General features: G+C 41.6%; 1 protein-coding gene across 1 annotated transcript; it reads left to right on the top strand.

Annotated features, from left to right (window-relative positions):
- Nucleotides 1-15,678: 15,678 nt before the first annotated feature.
- On the top strand, nucleotides 15,679-18,736 carry LOC131251722 (protein LURP-one-related 6). Its single transcript, XM_058252632.1, has 3 exons — nucleotides 15,679-16,050; nucleotides 16,269-16,511; nucleotides 18,205-18,736. Exons 1-3 carry the CDS (start codon nucleotides 15,817-15,819, stop codon nucleotides 18,343-18,345), a joined length of 618 nt encoding a protein of 205 aa, XP_058108615.1. The 5' UTR covers nucleotides 15,679-15,816; the 3' UTR covers nucleotides 18,346-18,736.
- Nucleotides 18,737-19,461: the final 725 nt, after the last annotated feature.

Here is a 19,461-nt window from a genome sequence, read left to right as displayed (position 1 = left end):
CTGGGATTAAACAGCTACCTTGAAAGCTTTTGGGTGCTACAAAAGTTTTAGATCTAACTGACATTTCTGTTTTGTCTTGATCCAAGTTTACGATGACCTTATGAATAAGTTGGACAGAAAATAAACATTACAGTGGACCTAGGAAAGTTTCAACCATGGGAGCCATTATCATCACTGCTTCATATGTTGTTGTCCACTCAGAGACTTTGATTGACCTCATTTTTGAGGTTATAGCTAAAATGATAAAAAAATAAAAATAAAAAAATGGAGAGACGGCGTGGATAAACCCATAAATCACAGAGCCCCCATCTTGTTTCCAAATCAGGAAGTATGGCCAGCTAATCAAATAAGAAACACATCTAATAACTGGGACCCACAATATAGGTAGTTCAAGTAATTTATAAAGTGCCTGCCTATAATAATTTAGACTCTGTCAGAGTATCAGAGTAAGAATGCCACAGCAATAGGTAGATGATAGCAATGGGGCTGTTAATGAGAGAAGATTTGAGTACATTCATATTGGACTACAGTACACGGATACTTAGTAAAGTATGTGGGGCCCACAGGTGACGTATGCATCTTATTCATGTAAACTGTACGTGGAATTGCAAAGGACCCAACTATGCATGAGTATGGAGAACAATAAAACTGTATGAAAAACGTTCCTGATTGAGAAGACAACCATATAAGATTGGCCGAATCTTCCTCATCGCATTACACCTTTACAGAAGCTTTTCATCCCATCGTGGTACTTTTCTAAGAGGCTGTTTGATTTTTAATTTTCCTGGTAAATACACAGAATTACCTGATTATTATTTACTACATGTGTTTGAAAGTTACTAGGATTTACATTTCGAAAATCGGTCCATACAAACGTTGTTATTACTGATTTAAATTTGTGGGCCCCACCATGATATATATGAGTTATCCACACCATCTATCCTTTAAAAAAATACATTTTAAGACATGAACCCAAAAACTAGGAAAATCCAAAGCTCAAGTGTACTACACCTTAGGAAACAATGATCATTAAAACGTCAATGGTTGAAAGTTGTTTTCTCCCTAGGGCCCACAGTGATGTTTATTTGTTATCCAACTTGTTAATAAGGTCACACGGTCATGGATAAAGTGGAAACAAAAATATCAGTTTGATCCAAAACTTATGGGGTCCTCAAGAAGCTTTCAATGGTAGGAGTTCAATTCCCATTGTTTCCAGTGGTGTGCTCCACTTGATCTTTTGATCTGCCTCTTTTTTTGGTTCATGCCTAAAATGAGTTGGCTAAAGGGATAGACGGTGTGGATAATACACAAACATCAAGGTGGGCCCCGCAATTTAATTTTTTTTCTATTTGGGTGACACCAGGAGTGCTATAAATGAAAGGTTGCGGTCAAATCACCTTGGAAATCCAACCGAAAATATAGAGGTAAATAATTATTACCCATTTACCTTGGATTACCACTGTAATTAGAAAATCAAACAGGCCATAAAGGTGTAAGGTGAGGAAGATTCTAACCATCTTCTATTTATATGGCTTCTCAATTAGGTATGCCTTTCATTCGGCTTCATTGATCTCCATGCTTTATCTTTACAATTCTGCATATAATTTATAATTCACACCATCATTTCTTTTTATAATTAACTCATTTTAAAGCATGAGTCCAAAATTTAAGCATAGCTAAAGTTCAAGTGGACTACACAACAAAAAACAACAATGATAACTAAGTACACTGTTGAAAATTGTTGAAAATTAGTGGTTTTTGAAAATAAAAAGAGAAAATTTCAAATTTTCAAATTTTCGGGATTTTACTGCCAAAAAGTTTTTTCGAAAATTTCAAATCCAAAAGTGCGGTGTGTGCTTTGTCCCACATCGGAAATGGTTGAAATCCTTTTATGGTTTATATGTGGAGTTGTGAAGAGTATTCTTACTTGGAGTTTTTGGAGGAGATGATACTTGGGTTATGTGTTCCAGTGCGTACGCAGGCATGCACACGCGCGGGCACTCAAGCTCGGGCACGGGCACGGGTGTAACATCCTTGATTTTCACTGTTTTGAATTTCCAAAAATCCATCAATTTTTATTTTTTATTTTATTTAATTAACTTATAACATCACTTAATGACCATTAGCACTCAATAATAGTTTAAACACGGGTGGAACTAGTAAAGAACCGCACCAGTCCGATTAATCAGCCGTAGGAAGCCAATGAATCCGCCCAATCACTTGAATATCAGGTGTAGTGTAACGTCCCACCTAACCAGAACAGTGTCCTGGGGCGTCCACATAGGATTTGCCACAGGACTGTTCATTTAAGTCACTCATAGTGAGGTATCACAAATAAATTAGACCAAGATTAACTCAATTGAATAGACCAGACGAGCCTTGATAGAACCTGGTGCGGGCCTCCAAGCCAGATGGCCGTTTACACTTAGCGACAGCCCGTGCGGGCTATACCGCGACACGGGAAGGTCAGAAAATTATAAAAATTCAAGGGAGCATAGATCTCACTGGGCTTGGGGACCATCGCGGACCACGGACCCAGTGGACACCCAGAAGTGGAATCTGGCACTTGCCAGATGCGCCCCACCAATGCCAGAATTGGAATCTGGCACTGGTAAATAAAATTGAGATTTCAGGCATTTCAGCTGTCGAATTTCTTCCAGATTTACGGTAAAGGTCTAATGTATTTTTCTACGCTCGCCCACAAAATCTGGGTCCCGATCGTGGCACGATGACCGTTGATCGCGAATTAGACCCGTGCGACCAAACCCCATATCTGATCATCCTCAAATTTTGCATGGCCCTTCATCGGGCCATGGAGCACCTATCTTATAAGTTTCATGGTCAGAGGGCCACCAGAACTGCCCCGGTTATCCAAACAAGCTCTAGACCGCTCGTTGGTGGACCACTAGTTTCAAAACTATAGAATAATGTTCGTCTCATTGGGCTTGACGTCCATCGCGGGAATCAGACCTGGGTACGGTCCAGAACCGGTCAACTTGAGCTGAAGGACGAGTGCATGAGAAGTGCAAATACCCTAAAGGAAGGAGTTGGAACTTAAGTGAATTGAGTCGTCCACTCTTATGCAAAGTTGAGGATTTCGGACCGTCGGTTTGTGACCAAACTTTACCCATGGAGTAAGGATATTTCTCTGCTCATATGCGTATAGCCGCGGCCCTGATCGACTATCGGTGATCGTTGAACAGACTTCTTATCATATCTGTCGATCGGCGCATCCAAATGGCGGGCCGATCATATCCATACGTAGATCATCATTAGGGCTAGCTATCCTACGGTGTATATTGACTTGTACGCCCCATAGTGGGCCCTAGAGCTTAGAAAGACCCTCTCATAGGTCTAGTATAGTAAAAACCTAGCACTTGGGGCCATTTGCACCAAATCTAGCATTATAAAAGGGCCTCATTTGGGGCACCCCTCTCCCCATACGAGTTTGCCCTAGAGAAGGAAGGAGAGAAGAGAGAAAAGGGAGAAGAGAAAAGGAGAAATGAGGAGAAAGAGAGAGGAAGAAGAAAGGAAATGAGTATGTGGTAGGAGGTGGGGCCCAAGGAAGCACAACCTTGCAACTCTCTACCCATTCTCCAAGGAAACCTCCATCAAACCCACCCATGCCAAGAAGCGAAGGTAAGTATGGTATATTTTTCCTTCAATAAAGCAACATAGTGTAGATTTCTAGGCATTAATGTTATCTTTCTTGATTTTGATTTAGGAAATGGTGGTTTTACCTAAATCCCCAAACCCTATGATCTCAAAGAATGGAAGTCTCCTCTTAAGGTGCGGACTATTGTTCTTAGGTGGCCTAGCACCAATTTTAGTATGAGTTTAATGATTTTGCTTGCTTGTATGATGCATTTTAAGAATCTAGACAAACCTAGGGAAGACCACACCCTTGATCCTATCGATTCACATGAAATGGTTATGGAATGTTGTTGCCTTTCGTATGATTTGGTTTGAATGGATGATTGTATGTACTTGTCTTGTTTGGTTATCATATGATGTTGCCTCATAGCATGTATGATCCATTAACTCTTGTGTGATTTGGTTCTATTAAGTACAGGAAGTGCTTAGCTTCCTCACTAACCCACACAAAACACATGCACTCTTGATTCATGATATTAGTAGCTTGCTTGATAGGAAAATCTAAATTGTATGTTGAGAAAATATGATATTATTTTATGCTAGATGATAACCCTGCTAATTGGCATGCTATGAGTCACTATTCCTACCCTTGGGTTGGTCAGGAACATGAGGAGAGCGAAGGTGGTTCCGTTGGTAGGACCACCTTGAGGCTAAACCCATGGGTTTGGACGAGTACGTGTGGGCGGCAGTAGTTAGGCTACATGGGTCGCTTGTACCCGATGTCGTTCCGCCACATACTTGCCTGGGCTCGCGCGGTTTAATCTACTGGCTGACCTACCTAGTTTGTTAACCTTGTTTGCTCACATATGTATGGAAACTGGAACACCCCACCACCGATGTAGCCCATCGATACCGGATGGAATATTGATCCACAGTCTCGTGAGCCGGGCATGGTGGAATGGGACACTATGTCCGAGCTGTCGGCCTACGCTGGGGTGACCCGCCTCCCGGTAGTGACCCCAAGCGACCCCACATTCAGCACCCCCCATATGTTTGAAGTCGGGGATGGGGGAAACCCGACGAGGTCAAGGATCGCGCGGTCTCGGCCTCACACATTGGGGGGTCTTGGCCTCGCAACTAGTTCAGGGCATTTGATACGTGGGGTGTATCAGATTCTCAAATCTGCTGGATGAATGGACTTAACTAAGAACCCGGTTAACATCATCATTGCATGGCATTAGCTAGGTTGGCGACTCGGCAGTCGAGGTCGCACTGAGGGAGTGTTGGCATTGGCAATCGTTAGATGTTGTCGCATGAGGGAGCGTTGTGGTGAGGGCATACATCATATCATCCTGCATGCATGCACATTAACAAGACTAGATGGATGTTTATGATTGATTGCTTTTCATTAAATTCTTATTAAAATTGATGCCTGTTGCAACTTAAGACTAATAGCACCCACTGAGTTAATCACTCACTCCCACTCTGGGACGGTGTTTTAAAACACCAACCAGACTCTTTAGTAGTTGCAGGTAGCGATAAGTTCGAGGAGGACGAGCTCTTCTACTTCCAGCTGATGGGCGGTTCGTCATAGATTAGCAGCCTATTGTGGATCGCTGAGTGGTGAACTCAGCTTATCATCCTTTTTTTAATATATTTTTGTAATTTTGTTGGGCAACGCCTTGGGCGACCCTTATATATTCTTTTGGGCATGTGCACATATATATGTATATATATATATATATATATATATATATATTTATCTCTTTTCATTTCAGTAGACTAGTTGTGGTTGTGTTCCATGTTCCAGGTAACTCTAAGCTGCGCATTTAAACTTGATTTAAGCGCATATTAATGAAAACCAGTTATAAGTGACCCCGGGAACTCGGGAGTCGAGTGTATGCACGACCCCCGATTTCCAGGGTGTTACAAGATGGTATCAGAGCAATAGTTTGGAATCCCTTGGGCCATGGGTCATGAACTCACTAACGCGTCCGCTGACTTGAGAGGGAAGCAGTAGGAACCACAAAATGTTAGGAACCACCCCAGTCCCTGAACCGCCAGTCTTGGACATAGGGTGAAACTTCCAAGGTGTTAGGGTTCGGTAGCGAGAGGGAGTAGTAATGCTAGAGGAGGGGATCCGAGAGTCTTACAGTGCCTCGGCCTGTTCCCAGATAAGAATTTGAGAACTTGAAGGCAAGACTCGATTCAACTAACTAGGAAAGTTAGCTATTCCAGTCCACCTGATTCCTAAGGGACTATTGGGCCAACTGAAATAGGTGGGATTAGGGTAGAATGAATTTTATAGTAACGATAAATGCAGGTAAGGTATTGTCCCTGGGATGAGTACATCCCATGTTCTATAATGCCCGTTAGAATATATTCAATTAATGGTAAATCCCGGGTCTTCCTTCCCAATTATGCTTAGAAATTCATCATCTTAGGATTTGAAAATCCCACATTACACCTTCCAACGCAAGGCTCATTTTGCAAAGCCTATGATATTAATTTTAAATCCCATCCCACACTCATTCCAGACATGCCATTCCCAATTTGAGTTGGGAGTAGCATTGTAATCTCATTTAGTACAACTAAGTGCCCATAGCCAGACAAACCTAAGTCAAAATTCCTCTTTCCAACGTATCTCCTCAAATAATCTCCTGACATCATTTTATCCTAGAACTTTCCCAGTACATTGGTAGGAACGAGTCAGAAATCGAAAGATTTGACAGTCGGAACCATCGTCCTGGACCAAATGAGCTAATACCGGACTGAACTTAGTAGTTTCAACCCATTTGGGGATAGAGAATTAAGGGTAAACACAAATTTAACGGAATTAGTGAGAATGTAGGAAAATTAAATTTTTGGCCTCTAACCAAGGGAAATTTTATGAAATAGATAGGTTCATTGCGTAGATCAGCTCATTCTACCCCAAAATCATATATGGCATGACCCGGGGGGCCTTACTGGCACCCGAAAAATCGACAAATAAAGGGACCCAAGCAGGGCCTCGGCGTGCCCACACCCAATCCCAGCCCACTGGCCATGCCCAGCTGGCGTGGCCACGCCCAAACCTCCAGGGGCTCGGCGTGGCCACGCCCAACCGGCGTGCCCACGCCGGAATTTTCTGTAAAATTTGATCGACTTCAAAAATTCATATCTCCTTCGTTACAACTCCGATTTAGGTGATTCAAAAGCCAGATTTAAGCTTGATGAGTCTAGTTTTGTATAAAAATAATAAAAAAATAAAATAAAAATTATAATATAGTTAAACTTAGAATTATTTACCAACTGTCCAAAAAATTATAAATTTCAGATGGTTGTCGCTCCTAGAATTTTAATAATTTATCTACAACTTCAAATGAGATGAAATTTTGTGGTATAACTTTAAACTTAATTATAAAACATTATAAAAATTTTAAAAATAATTCAGTCACCAATTTATAAGAAACGTTATAAGATAGGTCCCCTTTCGTACATGCACACGAGTGGGGTCCCCTCTCCTTGCAAATAGGACTCAAACCACTTCATTTCCTTCCATTTCCTTCCTCTCCATTGCTCTTAAAGACTTGGGGAAAAAAAAACCCTCTACCCTCCCTTATTTCCAAACTCCATTCCCAAAGCCCATTCCTCCAAACTATTTTCTTCTCTTTCACAAAACTCATTCCTTCTTGTTCCACCCATTCAACATCAAACCCACCTTTATCTGTTGCACATTTCCCATCCTCTCTCACCACCCATATTTCTTTTAATACTCATTTACTAAAACCTCACTCCTTTCACTCTCGTCTTCCCCATTTCAAAATTTCATTTCCCAAAACCCATCTCAAAACCCTTCTTAGCCATTTCTTCAAACTCACATCTCAACTCCCATTCTCCAACTCCATTTCTCATAAAACCCATCTTAAAACCCTTCTCAAATCCCATACCTTCAACCCATCTTCAAGTTCATTTCTTCAAACCCACACTCAACCCATTTCCCCCAAACCACATCTTTAAAGTCCACCTTTTCAAAAAAAAAAAAAAAACTATCCTTCTCCCATTTCCACTTCCATCTCCCTAACCCATCTCCACTCTCTCATTTTCAAAAATCCCCTCTAACACCCAATATCCATCCACCTAAATCCCTCATTCACAAAACCCAACCTCAACCATCCACATTCGACCCATTCCTCCCCGTAGTGACCGTGAGAGACCCCACATTCAGCACCCCCCATGTGCTTGAAGTCGGGGATAGGGGAAACCCGGCGGGGTCAAGGATCGCGGGGTCTCGGCCTCACACATTGGGGGGTCTTGGCCTCGCAACTAGTTAAGGGCATTTGATACGTGGGGTGTATCAGGTTCCCAAATCTGCTGGATGAATGGACTTAACTAAGAACCCGGTTAACATCATCATTGCATAGCATTAGCTAGGTTGGCGACTCGGCAGTTGAGGTCGCACTGAGGGAGTGTTGGCATTGGCGATCGTTAGATGTTGTCGCACGAGGGAGCGTTGTGGTGAGGGCATACATCATATCATCCTGCATGCATGCACATTAACAAGACTAGATAGATATTTATGATTGATTGCTTTTCATTAAATTCTTATTATAATTGATGCTTGTTGCAACTTAAGACTAATAGCACCCACTGAGTTGATCACTCACTCCCACTCTGTGACGGTGTTTTAAAACACCAACCAGACCTGTTCATAGATGCAGGTGATACAGATTTCGTGGAGCCTGGTGATGCGAGCCTCGAGGAGGAGGACGATTTCTCTTACTTTTAGCTGATGGATGGTTCCCCGTCGGCTTAGTAGACAGGATTTGGATCGCTGAGTTGTGGACTCAGCCCTATTCTTTTGGGCATGATATTCCTTTTATGATTTTGTTGGGCAACACCTGATGCGACCCTTTTTATATCCTTTTAGACATGTATATAATGATCTATTTTCATTTCAGCAGACTAGTTGTGATCGTGCTTCATGTTTCAAGTAATTCCATGCTGCGCCTTTATAATCGCATATTAATGAAAATTGATTATAAGTGACCCCAGGAACTCGGGAGTCGAGCGTATGCACGACCCCCAATTTTCAGGGTGTTAAAACGGGCATGGGCGTGGGCGAGGGCTTGGTTGTAGTGGCGCTAGATGGTGCATTTCGCACGAGCGTATCGTGTCGCAGCCACTCCCTCGGGAACTGGCTCAAGACGGTGCGATGGCTCTGGTAAGAACCTTAGGGCGGTGTGGATTTGAAAATCAGAAATGAGCTTGGGTTTTATAGGTCACTGAGAACGGTCGGATTTTAAATCTGAAACGTCCAGCCGTTTCTAAAAACGGATAGCTACCTTGAAAGCCACAACAGTTCGAAAATGGACGGGCCAGGATGATCCAATGGTCAGATTTTCTGATCTAATGACCAGAAACGTATAGGATTAATGGACAACGGGCAAAAACATTTTTCAAACGTTCTGGACCATTGAATACCACACAGTAATGGTGCTATACCTGATGCCTATATAAACTGGACCAATCCAGTCCGATTTCATCATCTCAACACACCTCTTTCTATCAAATCAGATACAAAGCAAATCTCCATCATAGAATACTTTGATCATATTTACCGTATAAGTCTGCTAGAAGAGATAAAACTGTTCTACAGTGGATCTATCGTGATTGCTGCGCGTTGGATCCTGATAAGGCTTGTCTTATCCTGGAAGCAATTCGCTTGTAACCCATCAACAGTTGATAAGGGGGCGAATCACGCTTTAAGGACATCGTATTTTATACATGATTCTGCCTAGTGAAATATATTTTTTCAATTGAATTTTATTTTTTCGGTGTTTATTCCTAACAAAAACTTAGTGGGGCCTACAATGATATTTATTTGTTGCCCAACATGGATAAAGGAAAGACACAAATATCAACTTAGCTTCCAAGAAGTTTTGGATAATAGGCATTCGATTCTTCTACTTAAGGTATGGCTAGCAGTCAACAACAGACATTAGGTGTCGGGCTTTGGTTGGGGAAGAAAGTGATGGATTTGGGTTTATAGGATTATGGTAAAGTGCGATGACCGAAGATGGGATGCCGCGTGATTTCTATTGAACAATTGTAATGGTTTGGACAAAGAATACCATGGGCGATGAGTATTCTCGTCAACAACGAAGATGAGGACGGGTGGTGGTGTAGATACAATAGATCAAAATCATTAATCTGATACTATGTTAAATGATGGAGATTATATTACGAAAATCTGAAATTGTATTAATTTGTATGAGAATGACATTATTATAGAGAAGATAGATCTGCAAAGGAACTAAAAATATCCTAAGAGATACATATATAACAAATATTAAAATAACCCAACTCAAAATCATTACATAAATTTACCTAATATACTCTAACATTGTACTACTGAGTTATTCAGTACACAATCAGCTCTCGCAAATGATACATCAAAGCTGGACATATTTACATGTAACCTGCACCCCTTTTTACATTTTAAGGTGTATATTGCACTATTACGTGATGAGAGGTCAGCCTAAAAATCATATGGAAAAATGGATGGACAACATGGATAAACCTTGGGCCCCACAGAATTCATGCTTGGTAGGAGCAATCCACTTCCACTTTTAAGTGGGTCCGGTTAGTTAGTAGGTGGGTCTATGCAACTCGTTCGATCGTGGGTCAGGTTAGGACTTTGGCCCAGTCGGGGTTGAATCAGCATCACTCATCTGGGTCCGGGGTGACTAGTAGTACAAAATCAGATTGGGTCCCACCGAGTGAGTCCGAGTCGAGTCTGATGAGTTACATGAGACTCGTCCGAGTCTTAAGACCATGATTCAAATGCACCATATTTTAAAATTCATTGACAAAAATTCCACATTGAAAGAGCTTTCCGTATTCCACCAAACCAATGATTCAAGTAAAAGTGGGTGGCAGCAATGAAGGGTGTGGACCCAATGATCTACCTAAAAGGAAGCTGTGGGCCCAGTGACCCACCTAAAAAGCAATCGATTCCCTTCAGTCGTGGCTCCTTTTGACTTCTGCTGGAGGAGTCTCATCTTTTGCTACTTCTAGAAAAGGCCTATCCTTTGATAGGTATTCACGCAAGAAGGAACCATGTGCCACGTGGCACACGTGTTCAAGATCTTAGCCATTTATCAGGTGGGGACCACCATTGCCAGCACTATGGGTGCCCGGTCTGTCTTTGGACCGGAAGCGGATACCTTGCCCGGGGCTGTGTGGGGCCCGCAGAGATGTCTGTGATAAATCCACTCCGTCCATCTGTTTTGAAAGGCCACAATGGAGTAGTATTTTAAAAATAAGGCAGACCCAAAACTCAGATGGGACACACTAAAGAAACAGTTGGAACACAAATATCTACCGTTGAAACCTTCCTGAAACTGACCATGATATTTATATGCCATCCAGACCGTTCATAGTGCTATTACTACTCAGATAAACTTCAGGAACAATTTTCCTCCTGATACAAAACTTGTAACCCCCAGGCATTCAATCCCCACTGTTTCGTGTGGTATGACCCACATGAGTTTTGGATCTGACTTATTTTTATAGTAAGATCCCATTGTGATCTTTAAAAACGTATGGACGGAGTGGATTTGTCACATACATCTCTGTGAGCTCCACACAGCCCGGGGCACAGGAATATCCCTATGCCCTTGGTCACATGCAATCCGCTTCCCTTTGGACCGGGCTTGGCCCGTGGGCCAGGATGTATGGTCCGATCGATTTCCAAGGCGGCCTTTAGCTTAGGTACGCAAATACAGACCATTGGATGAATGTGGGCTTCACCTGATCAACGGATGGATTAGAAACATTCACCCATGGATGCAGGGATTTAATTTCCGCTCTGGTTTCTGGGCTTGTACCTGGGCCATACAGTGATGGGCCCAGTCTAGCCCATTCCCACACCTAAAGTCCGCTATTCACAAATCCTGTCCCAAAAATTAGGCAGGCCCACTCATCAGATGAGCCAGGACTGTTGCGTGTATGAGAAAAATGGACGGGTCAAACAAAAAATAAAATAAGGATAGAAGATACCAACGGTCTATATTTCAGCATCTACGGTTGGTGGGCGAAGCTATTTGATGCGTGGGGACACTGGATAAAATTCTCAGCATACCTGGCAATGTGGTGTAGCTTGATAGATCTGGGCCTTCAACCGGTGGGGACCCGAAAGTTATGGTGGTCCACTCATCATGGGAGCCACTCTTGTTGCGTATGAGGAAGATGGACGGTTGGATTCAAATAAAATACGAAATAAACACTAAAGGACAGCTCATTGGTTCTATGTTTGGCCAGTTGCTGCACACGTGTGCCACACTGTCACATGTGCTGCATAAGATTACCCAGCTCTTTAGGGCCACTATGTTGTATATGTGAAATCCAATCCGTCCATCAGTTGATAAACCTTATTTCATCATACATATAAAACAGCCGGAAAAACTCAGGTGACCACACCAACGGCAATAATGTCAAATTGCACGTAAAGCGTATAATTTCAGGCGGTGTGGCCTGCCTGAGATTTGGGACTGACTAATTTTTTAAGCTTCTCTTCATCCGGGTGAGTCACACCTGATTAACGGCTTGGATGAAAGATAAACGTCAGGGTGACTCCACTTGGCTGATTTTGGTACATCGAGTAGCGCACCTGATGGACGGATGGATTTCACCTATACAACACGATGGGGCCACCATGGATGTTGTACGCGCTGCGTTAACCAGCGTCGCGAGAATCGCCCCATAATTTCTCGGCCAATGGGAAAATTTAAGAAAGAAGCATAGGTTTGTTGGACAGAAGTCGTCCACTTTGAGAAAGGTTCATGGACACTGACAATAGACGTATGGTCACAAATACTGGACACGTGGCATTCACCCAACTCCGGGACTCACGAGTCGACCGTACATCCAAATGTAGAGATCTGAGCTTTCCATAAGGTGGGATTCAATGGTCAGATCCTCCCCGTTGAGAGAGATTTGATTGAACCACTAGCTGCCAATCAAATACAGCCCCTCATTAGCCTCCCTGAAATTCATATTCTAGCCTGGTTTACACACGCGTGTGCAATAAAGCTCCTGTACATACCACACGTGTTAGAATGGTACTATAGGTGTAAGATCCAATCCATCCATCAGAAAGACTGCATAATATTGGTTACCCATTTTAATAATCAGTTTGATTCAATGGTAAGATGATTCACAACTTGCAAAATAAATGTACGCCACTGAAAAGCTTGGCTGAAAGTTTATTAACCTATCCAGATGTTTCCAATATTGGGGTCCACACACTGAGTGGACCATATTTTTTCCTGGGAATATATGTAATATATCTGATCAATCTGATGAATGGATTGGATCTCGCACCATTTTGCCTTACTGCACGTGTGGCGCGTACATAAGCTTCATTGCATACCCGTGTGCTCTCAACATAGCCATACCTATTCAAAACTCTACGTACATTCGAAACTAGAGCGGTTATTTGATACTCCAGAAGAGTATCAAACGTGATGCACAGGCACTCAGAAATCTACACGTGGCAAACATTAACCCGTAATAAACGGATAAAATAATGGAAGCCACTTGAAATGAAGGCAAATTACCAAAACCATATTGTTTTAACAATCCTGTTCTCTGATTCGTAGACACTTGTTTATTGCAATAGGACCCATATCAACCGTCCAATAAATGTCCACCAATCTGATATTTATATGATCCAATAAGCATTATTTTTTGGTACAAGATACATCTAAGTTAGTCCCATAATTTGGACGGTACAATTTGAATTACCTGTATTCCAGGTATACATAATTTCTAAAAACTCGTGTATCACCCATCACACTCTGCATGGATATCCAAGCTTTTTTCTTGAAACGTCGAAATATTCGAAGTGCCCTAAATTTCAACATGGAACCCATGCTTTAAAAAGGAAACCATACGCAACCTTGCAATTAACTTTCATGCATGCCACACTCAAAGGATTCTTCCGTTTTCTCTATAAGAAATGACATGATCCATGGCCTTGTATACTCGGGTTTTAGATTTATTCAGGTGGGACCCACTGTTTTGTGGCTTACATCTGTCTAATTAATCTAGAAAATTCAAGTCAAGTCGGGTAATCATGATAAAATAGGTTGATTTTACCGGATATGAATCGTTTCAATCCACACAAAATACACCAAAAGCCTCTTATCTTGAAAAAAAATAAGAATCAAATATAAATCTTTTAATTTCAATTCATATCAATTCCAATTTGCATGGATTCCAATGTATAGTAAATACATGCTCTCCATATGACTTTTAATAACTTTCGCATCTGGAAGCGTTTTTCTTTTTTAATGCCGGGCATCCATTCAATGCATTTTTTTCAGTACAATGTGCTACATTGAATAATCACTCGGGCAAAAAATGTAGCATATTCAATCATCACATGGACAACATATGAAATTTTAACGATTGTAGACACCATGTTTTGTTGCATATATATGGGGGGCATACCTTAGGAATAGATTCGTAAGAAGTTTCGTTTGTTTCGTCTTTATGGTAAGATTCTTTTATTAGATGGATTGGATGTCATACAAATGCAATGTAAGTGCTCACTGATGATGCTGTTTTCTGATTAAATATTCTAGGATCCTTGAGAACCTGCACAGAGAACAAATAAGGAAAACCCTGGCTATTGCAGGGACCCTTTGATGCTAAAGTCAAGAATTTGAGTTTTCGTAGAAATTGTATAAGGGTAAAGATAGTACGTGTGTACCTTTTACCATTAGGGGTCTCCTTATTTATAGTAGAAGGGAGATCGCATCTTAAATTGATCCTCTCTATTTAGTAGGTATGTATTGTAGTCGGATTGAAACTCCTAACATATTGAAGATCTCCCAAGATCCTCAGTGGGGATCTCGGAATCCCAAACTAATCGCAAGTTAGTTTCCGTGATCCTATGAGGAAAGATCTGATAAGTCTTCCTTCATATTAGGTCAGTTATTATCCAGAGACCGAGGCACAGTCGTCCAAGCTTCGATTAAGGTTGGTTAACGGAAGTCACACAACTAACCAATCTATAAGAATGTTGGTATCATGTTGCTGATTAAACCGATCAAGGGTCCAAGTGATGTCCTTGTGATCTCCGGTTCCTATATCCTTTAGCTTCTTCATGAGGCTGACCTTAGTCATGCCGACCTTGGTTATCTGACCTTTCAACTGGATGGTTGGGAATTTCCTTACTCTTAGCTCAATGAGCCATGCTAGGTCTCAGTCTGACCAACTCCTATTGGTCGGTTTATTTTTCCCATAACACTCACATTGTGAAAAATAAAGGCATTTTCATAATTTCATCACGAGCATATGCATATGCAGGATAAGATGATAATTTTCAAATGATACATACGATAATATGTAAATATTTCAAGCCTTGGAGAGTATTTAGGTTTTATCCAGGATCATGAGTTTTCTTAAGTTTTGTTGAGTCGGCCGTCTACAATGCGATTCGGACCAACTTGCGCGGTCTAAGTTGAATCAGGACTCAGCTGAGTTGGGGGTGACTTGTCCAACTGGCCCATGTGCAATGGTGACTCATGGTGCTGAATCAGATGGGACTTGACTAAGACAAGTCATGCACACATGTGACTCAGATAAGTCCTGAACTTGAGTTCCATTGAGTTCTGTTATTTTCAAGTTATGACCAAACACAGTTTTTCGCAGATTTTGATGAGATCTGTTCTAGTCGAGTTAACTCAGCTGACTGAGTCACATTTTTTCAAACTAGATCCAAACCGTTTTCTTGAACCCCACTTAGGCATACCATACCCTTTATATCTCATGAGGTCAAACAGTCAATGTTGGGCCAATTATTCAGTTTGGCGTGGACCATTATTCCACTTCTAACCTGCCTAATCACATGCACCAAATTGAAATAAAAGGTCATAAAGGTTCCATGGTGGGCCCCACCTGTACATATAAATAACTCACATGTGTTGTATATACCATACAATTCTTCTTTACTAAGCAATCAAAGTCAAGGTCGGCCAACCTTTGAACTATCTCTCCTTTACGTGCATATATAAATAAGCAAGAGAACCTTAGTTAATCCCTACATTTCGAGTACCATCCAAGATCGTGATCGTTGGGTTGAGCTCGTAGCTTAATTGGACGGTTGGGATCGTGTTGATTGTAGCTTATCTTTCAGAAAAGAGCGGTTCAGATCGAAGTTTAGTAGAAAAAATGGCTGTAGTGACCAATCTTACACCTGTAGTAAGCAAGCTCTTCTGTTCCTCCACCCAAGTAGATTTCATAGTTCGCAGTAGGCCCCATGTCGTGAACGGTGGAGGTTTGGTGGTCACTGATCGTAGCCAGAAGGTGGTCTTCAGGATCGATGGATGTGGGACCATTGGTTCCAAGGGAAAGCTGATACTTCGAGACGGGGACGGCTCAACGTTGCTCTTCATCCGACGAAAGGTATAGATGAGTGTTTTTCCATCCATATGGTCTGAAAATCAGGTCACCAGCCCATCAGGTGGGCCACACATGTATGACAACAATAAAATCCACATCAAACGTGTATGTGTGTACCACCTGGTGGCCAAACCAACTTGATTTTCATTCCACAGCACATACACGTTTGATCACGTCCGATGAACGGCTCAGATTTCTGATTCGTGTTTTAAAATTTGCAGGGTGGCACTGTTCAGGCGTTGAGCGTGTACAAGCAATGGAAAGGGTACCAGATGGACTATGAAGGTGAAGAAAAGTTGGTTTTCTGTATCAAAGAGCCAAACTCATGGATTGCAAGAACCAATAAAATCAGAGGTTGTATTGAACCCAAGAAGCCAAATGTGGACTGGGATTTCGAAATCAAGGGCTCTTTTGTCAACAGAGCTTGCAGCATTAATGACCGTCGAGGAAATATCGTGGCCCAGGTAGATTATATTTTCTAATTTCTTGCACTGATATACCTCTATCCAAACCATCTAAATTGTGGGTCCCATTGTAGATGGAGCATATCTCGAAAATCACACCGTCCAAGAAATCCTAACCATCCAATTAATGGCTATAAAATTGATGGCTAAAAGTAAAATAGCCAGTTATCTGAATTCGAAGTGATAAATCAGATGGTTCATATCACCTTCTCAGTTCAAATTTTAGATTATGTTCTATCGAAAATTGGGTTAATGAATGGCCGTACAACTATGCCAGGTGTACGGTTGAAAATTCACCACTATTTTTAAAATGACGAAGAGCTAACATCGTTGTGGAGACGGATTGGCTACTCCCCCTGCCACCAGCCCGGTGGCTGATGGTCGGTGCTCTGTGGGCCCCATCATGATGTATGTGTTTAATCCATTCCGTTAATCCATTTCTAAAGATCATTTTAGATCTTTAAGCCAAAAACGAGAGGGCTATAGATCTCATTGGACCACACCACAGGAAAACATTAGTGATTGGATATCCACCATTAAAATCCTCTAAGGCCCTATGTACTGTTTATTTGACATCCAATCTGTTGATTAGGTCATACAGACCCAGATGAAGGGAAAAAACAAAGATCATCTTGATCCAAAACTTTTATTGCCCCCAAAAAAGTTTTAATGGTCGAAGTTCATTCAACACTGTTTCCTGTAATGTGGTCCACTTGAGGTTGATATATACCTCATATTTGGTGTCATATCATAAAATGATCTATAAACATAGATGGACGATATGGATGAAATTCATACATCATGGTGGGGCCCACAGAGCACCGACCATCAGCCATTGGCTGATGGCAGGGGGAGTAGCCAATCCGTTTCCCATCATTGTAGCCTGGTTTGGTTATAATACAATGAAGTGTACTAATTGCATGTGAACTTTTGTACAATTTCTTGTATACAAGTTCCTATTACACAATCAAGAAGACAGTGTACAAGATCTCGACAGCTTATCTGGTGGGCCACACCATATTTGAGTCATGGCTCAAAAATCAGACCAATCCGATGATCCTAACCGCTTAATCAGAGTGGTCAGAAAAATGGGCGGCATTCATTTCTTTCGATTCAATAATTGCTTGGCCATGACCATCTAACAGTGGGACCCACAGGATTAAATCTTTTCAAAGTGTACGCATGAGAAATCGTGTGCAATTAGCATTACTAACGGTGTGTGTGTTTGTATATGCGTGTGAGAAATATCCTTGCAGTTTATACAAGAGAATCACAGATGCTCGGGCATAGTGTGATGGTTGATACGCAGGCACTAAGATATTGTACACGTGGAATATAACTAATTTAACTTAAATCCTCCAAATTGTACGCCCAGCTATCCTATTGGTGGATATTCAACCGAAAGTTCAGATGAACGATATCCAACAGTCCAAATTCAGCAAATAAGTCTTCCAAGATCAGTGGTTAGGATTGTCGAAACAATATGATTTCTGTACAGTGATTCATCTACACTGGGCCCCAAAATCTGGACAGTCTACTTTGATTTAATACATGGCACATATACAAAGTCAGCCTGACCGTGTATCAACCATCACAATCTACCAAGTATCAAATGACTCCCCTTTCTATTCTATCAGAGTACGTAATATGCATGAGATTTTAAAGTGTTGTAAAATTACTTTGTACGGTGCAGATGAGTGCATGGGAAGAGGCTGAGTCTCTGTCAAGCAAAGATGTGTACCGTGTTCTGGTACAACCCGGCTTTGACCAGGCTTTCGTGTTTGGAGTCATTGCCGTTTTGGACAACATCCACGGCGAATCCACCAGATGCTAAAAATCAAAGTTAGAATAACGTAGTCCGTGAGACTACCGAATGGGCCACGTTGATTTGTGTAAGACCCATGTCAAGGGGTAGGCCCCACCTTGGATAGATCAAAAGTGGTCCTACTTTTTCTGCAAAAATAGATCCTAGCCATTGAAAAATGGAGTTGAGTGCTAACTGGTGACCGTCATTAGATTTAATTTGTACATAGATCGGATGGATACGATCATTCGTACAACTTTATGGTGGGCCTAACTCTGGATATGTATACGATCAAGTACTCCGCGGACTATAGTACTAATGGAAAGAGAGATTATTCTTTAGAGTTTTATGTAAATAAGCAAATCTCATGTATTAAGAAAGTGGAGAAATTATCTTATAAAAATATTCTGCTTTTTATGTATGGAATATGAGCATATACATGTATTATAGAGCTATGACCCTAATTCAAAAGTCCTACTGCCACGTGGCAGATCTTATTTGGAGCACAAGTAGGCCAACCTATAACATGGTGGGCCATCCAATAGGATGGTGGGTCCCACTGTGAAGTACTCATAGCCCCAAAATCATGTGATCAGATGATTGGGTCAGTGGGCCTAGAATGGGATCAGGCCTGTTTATGGCTTGATGAGGTGGGTTTGGGCCTGAAATTGAAGGCCCAGTTAATAGATGGGCCATGTGAGAGGGATTTTTAGGTCTGATTACAAAACAGGCAGTTCCTATTCTGGCCCAACGTGGCCCATTCTTTCCCTACCTGTAAATGAACCATGAGATTATTTTCATTTTCTGAGGCCTTATATTAATGGATTTGATCATCTGATCGTAGTGATTCCATGGCCATGATTAAATCACAGTGGATCCATTCCATCAAACCATTGGTCATATAAGGTAAGCCAACCTGGGCTCCAATTGGGCTTGGCTTGCTTTGGGCTGGGCTTGGATTGAAATATAAAGCAAGTGGGCCAGGCCCATATCTAAAATTTAGGTACATTTATTAATCAGGCAAGGCTTGGCTATGTTTAAAGGACAATGGACAGAATGGCTCATTTGGGGTTTCAATGGTATGTCTGTGATATATCATGGTGGGGCACACTTAATAAACAGCCCAGATCTTGCATAAAAGTAGGT

This window comes from Magnolia sinica, chromosome 7 (assembly GCF_029962835.1).
Source record: "Magnolia sinica isolate HGM2019 chromosome 7, MsV1, whole genome shotgun sequence".
Classification (NCBI taxonomy): domain Eukaryota; kingdom Viridiplantae; phylum Streptophyta; class Magnoliopsida; order Magnoliales; family Magnoliaceae; genus Magnolia; species Magnolia sinica.
Note: the sequence above shows the minus strand (reverse complement) of the source record. Positions and strands in the feature narration are given on the sequence as shown.

Excerpts from the sequence above, each read along its gene's own strand:
- LOC131251722 (XM_058252632.1), top strand. The coding sequence starts at position 15,817 with ATGGCTGTAGTGACCAATCTTACACCTGTAGTAAGCAAGCTCTTCTGT. Across the intron at positions 16,051-16,268 it reads TGCTCTTCATCCGACGAAAG|GGTGGCACTGTTCAGGCGTT; the intron begins GTATAGATGAGT and ends TAAAATTTGCAG. Across the intron at positions 16,512-18,204 it reads GAGGAAATATCGTGGCCCAG|ATGAGTGCATGGGAAGAGGC; the intron begins GTAGATTATATT and ends TGTACGGTGCAG.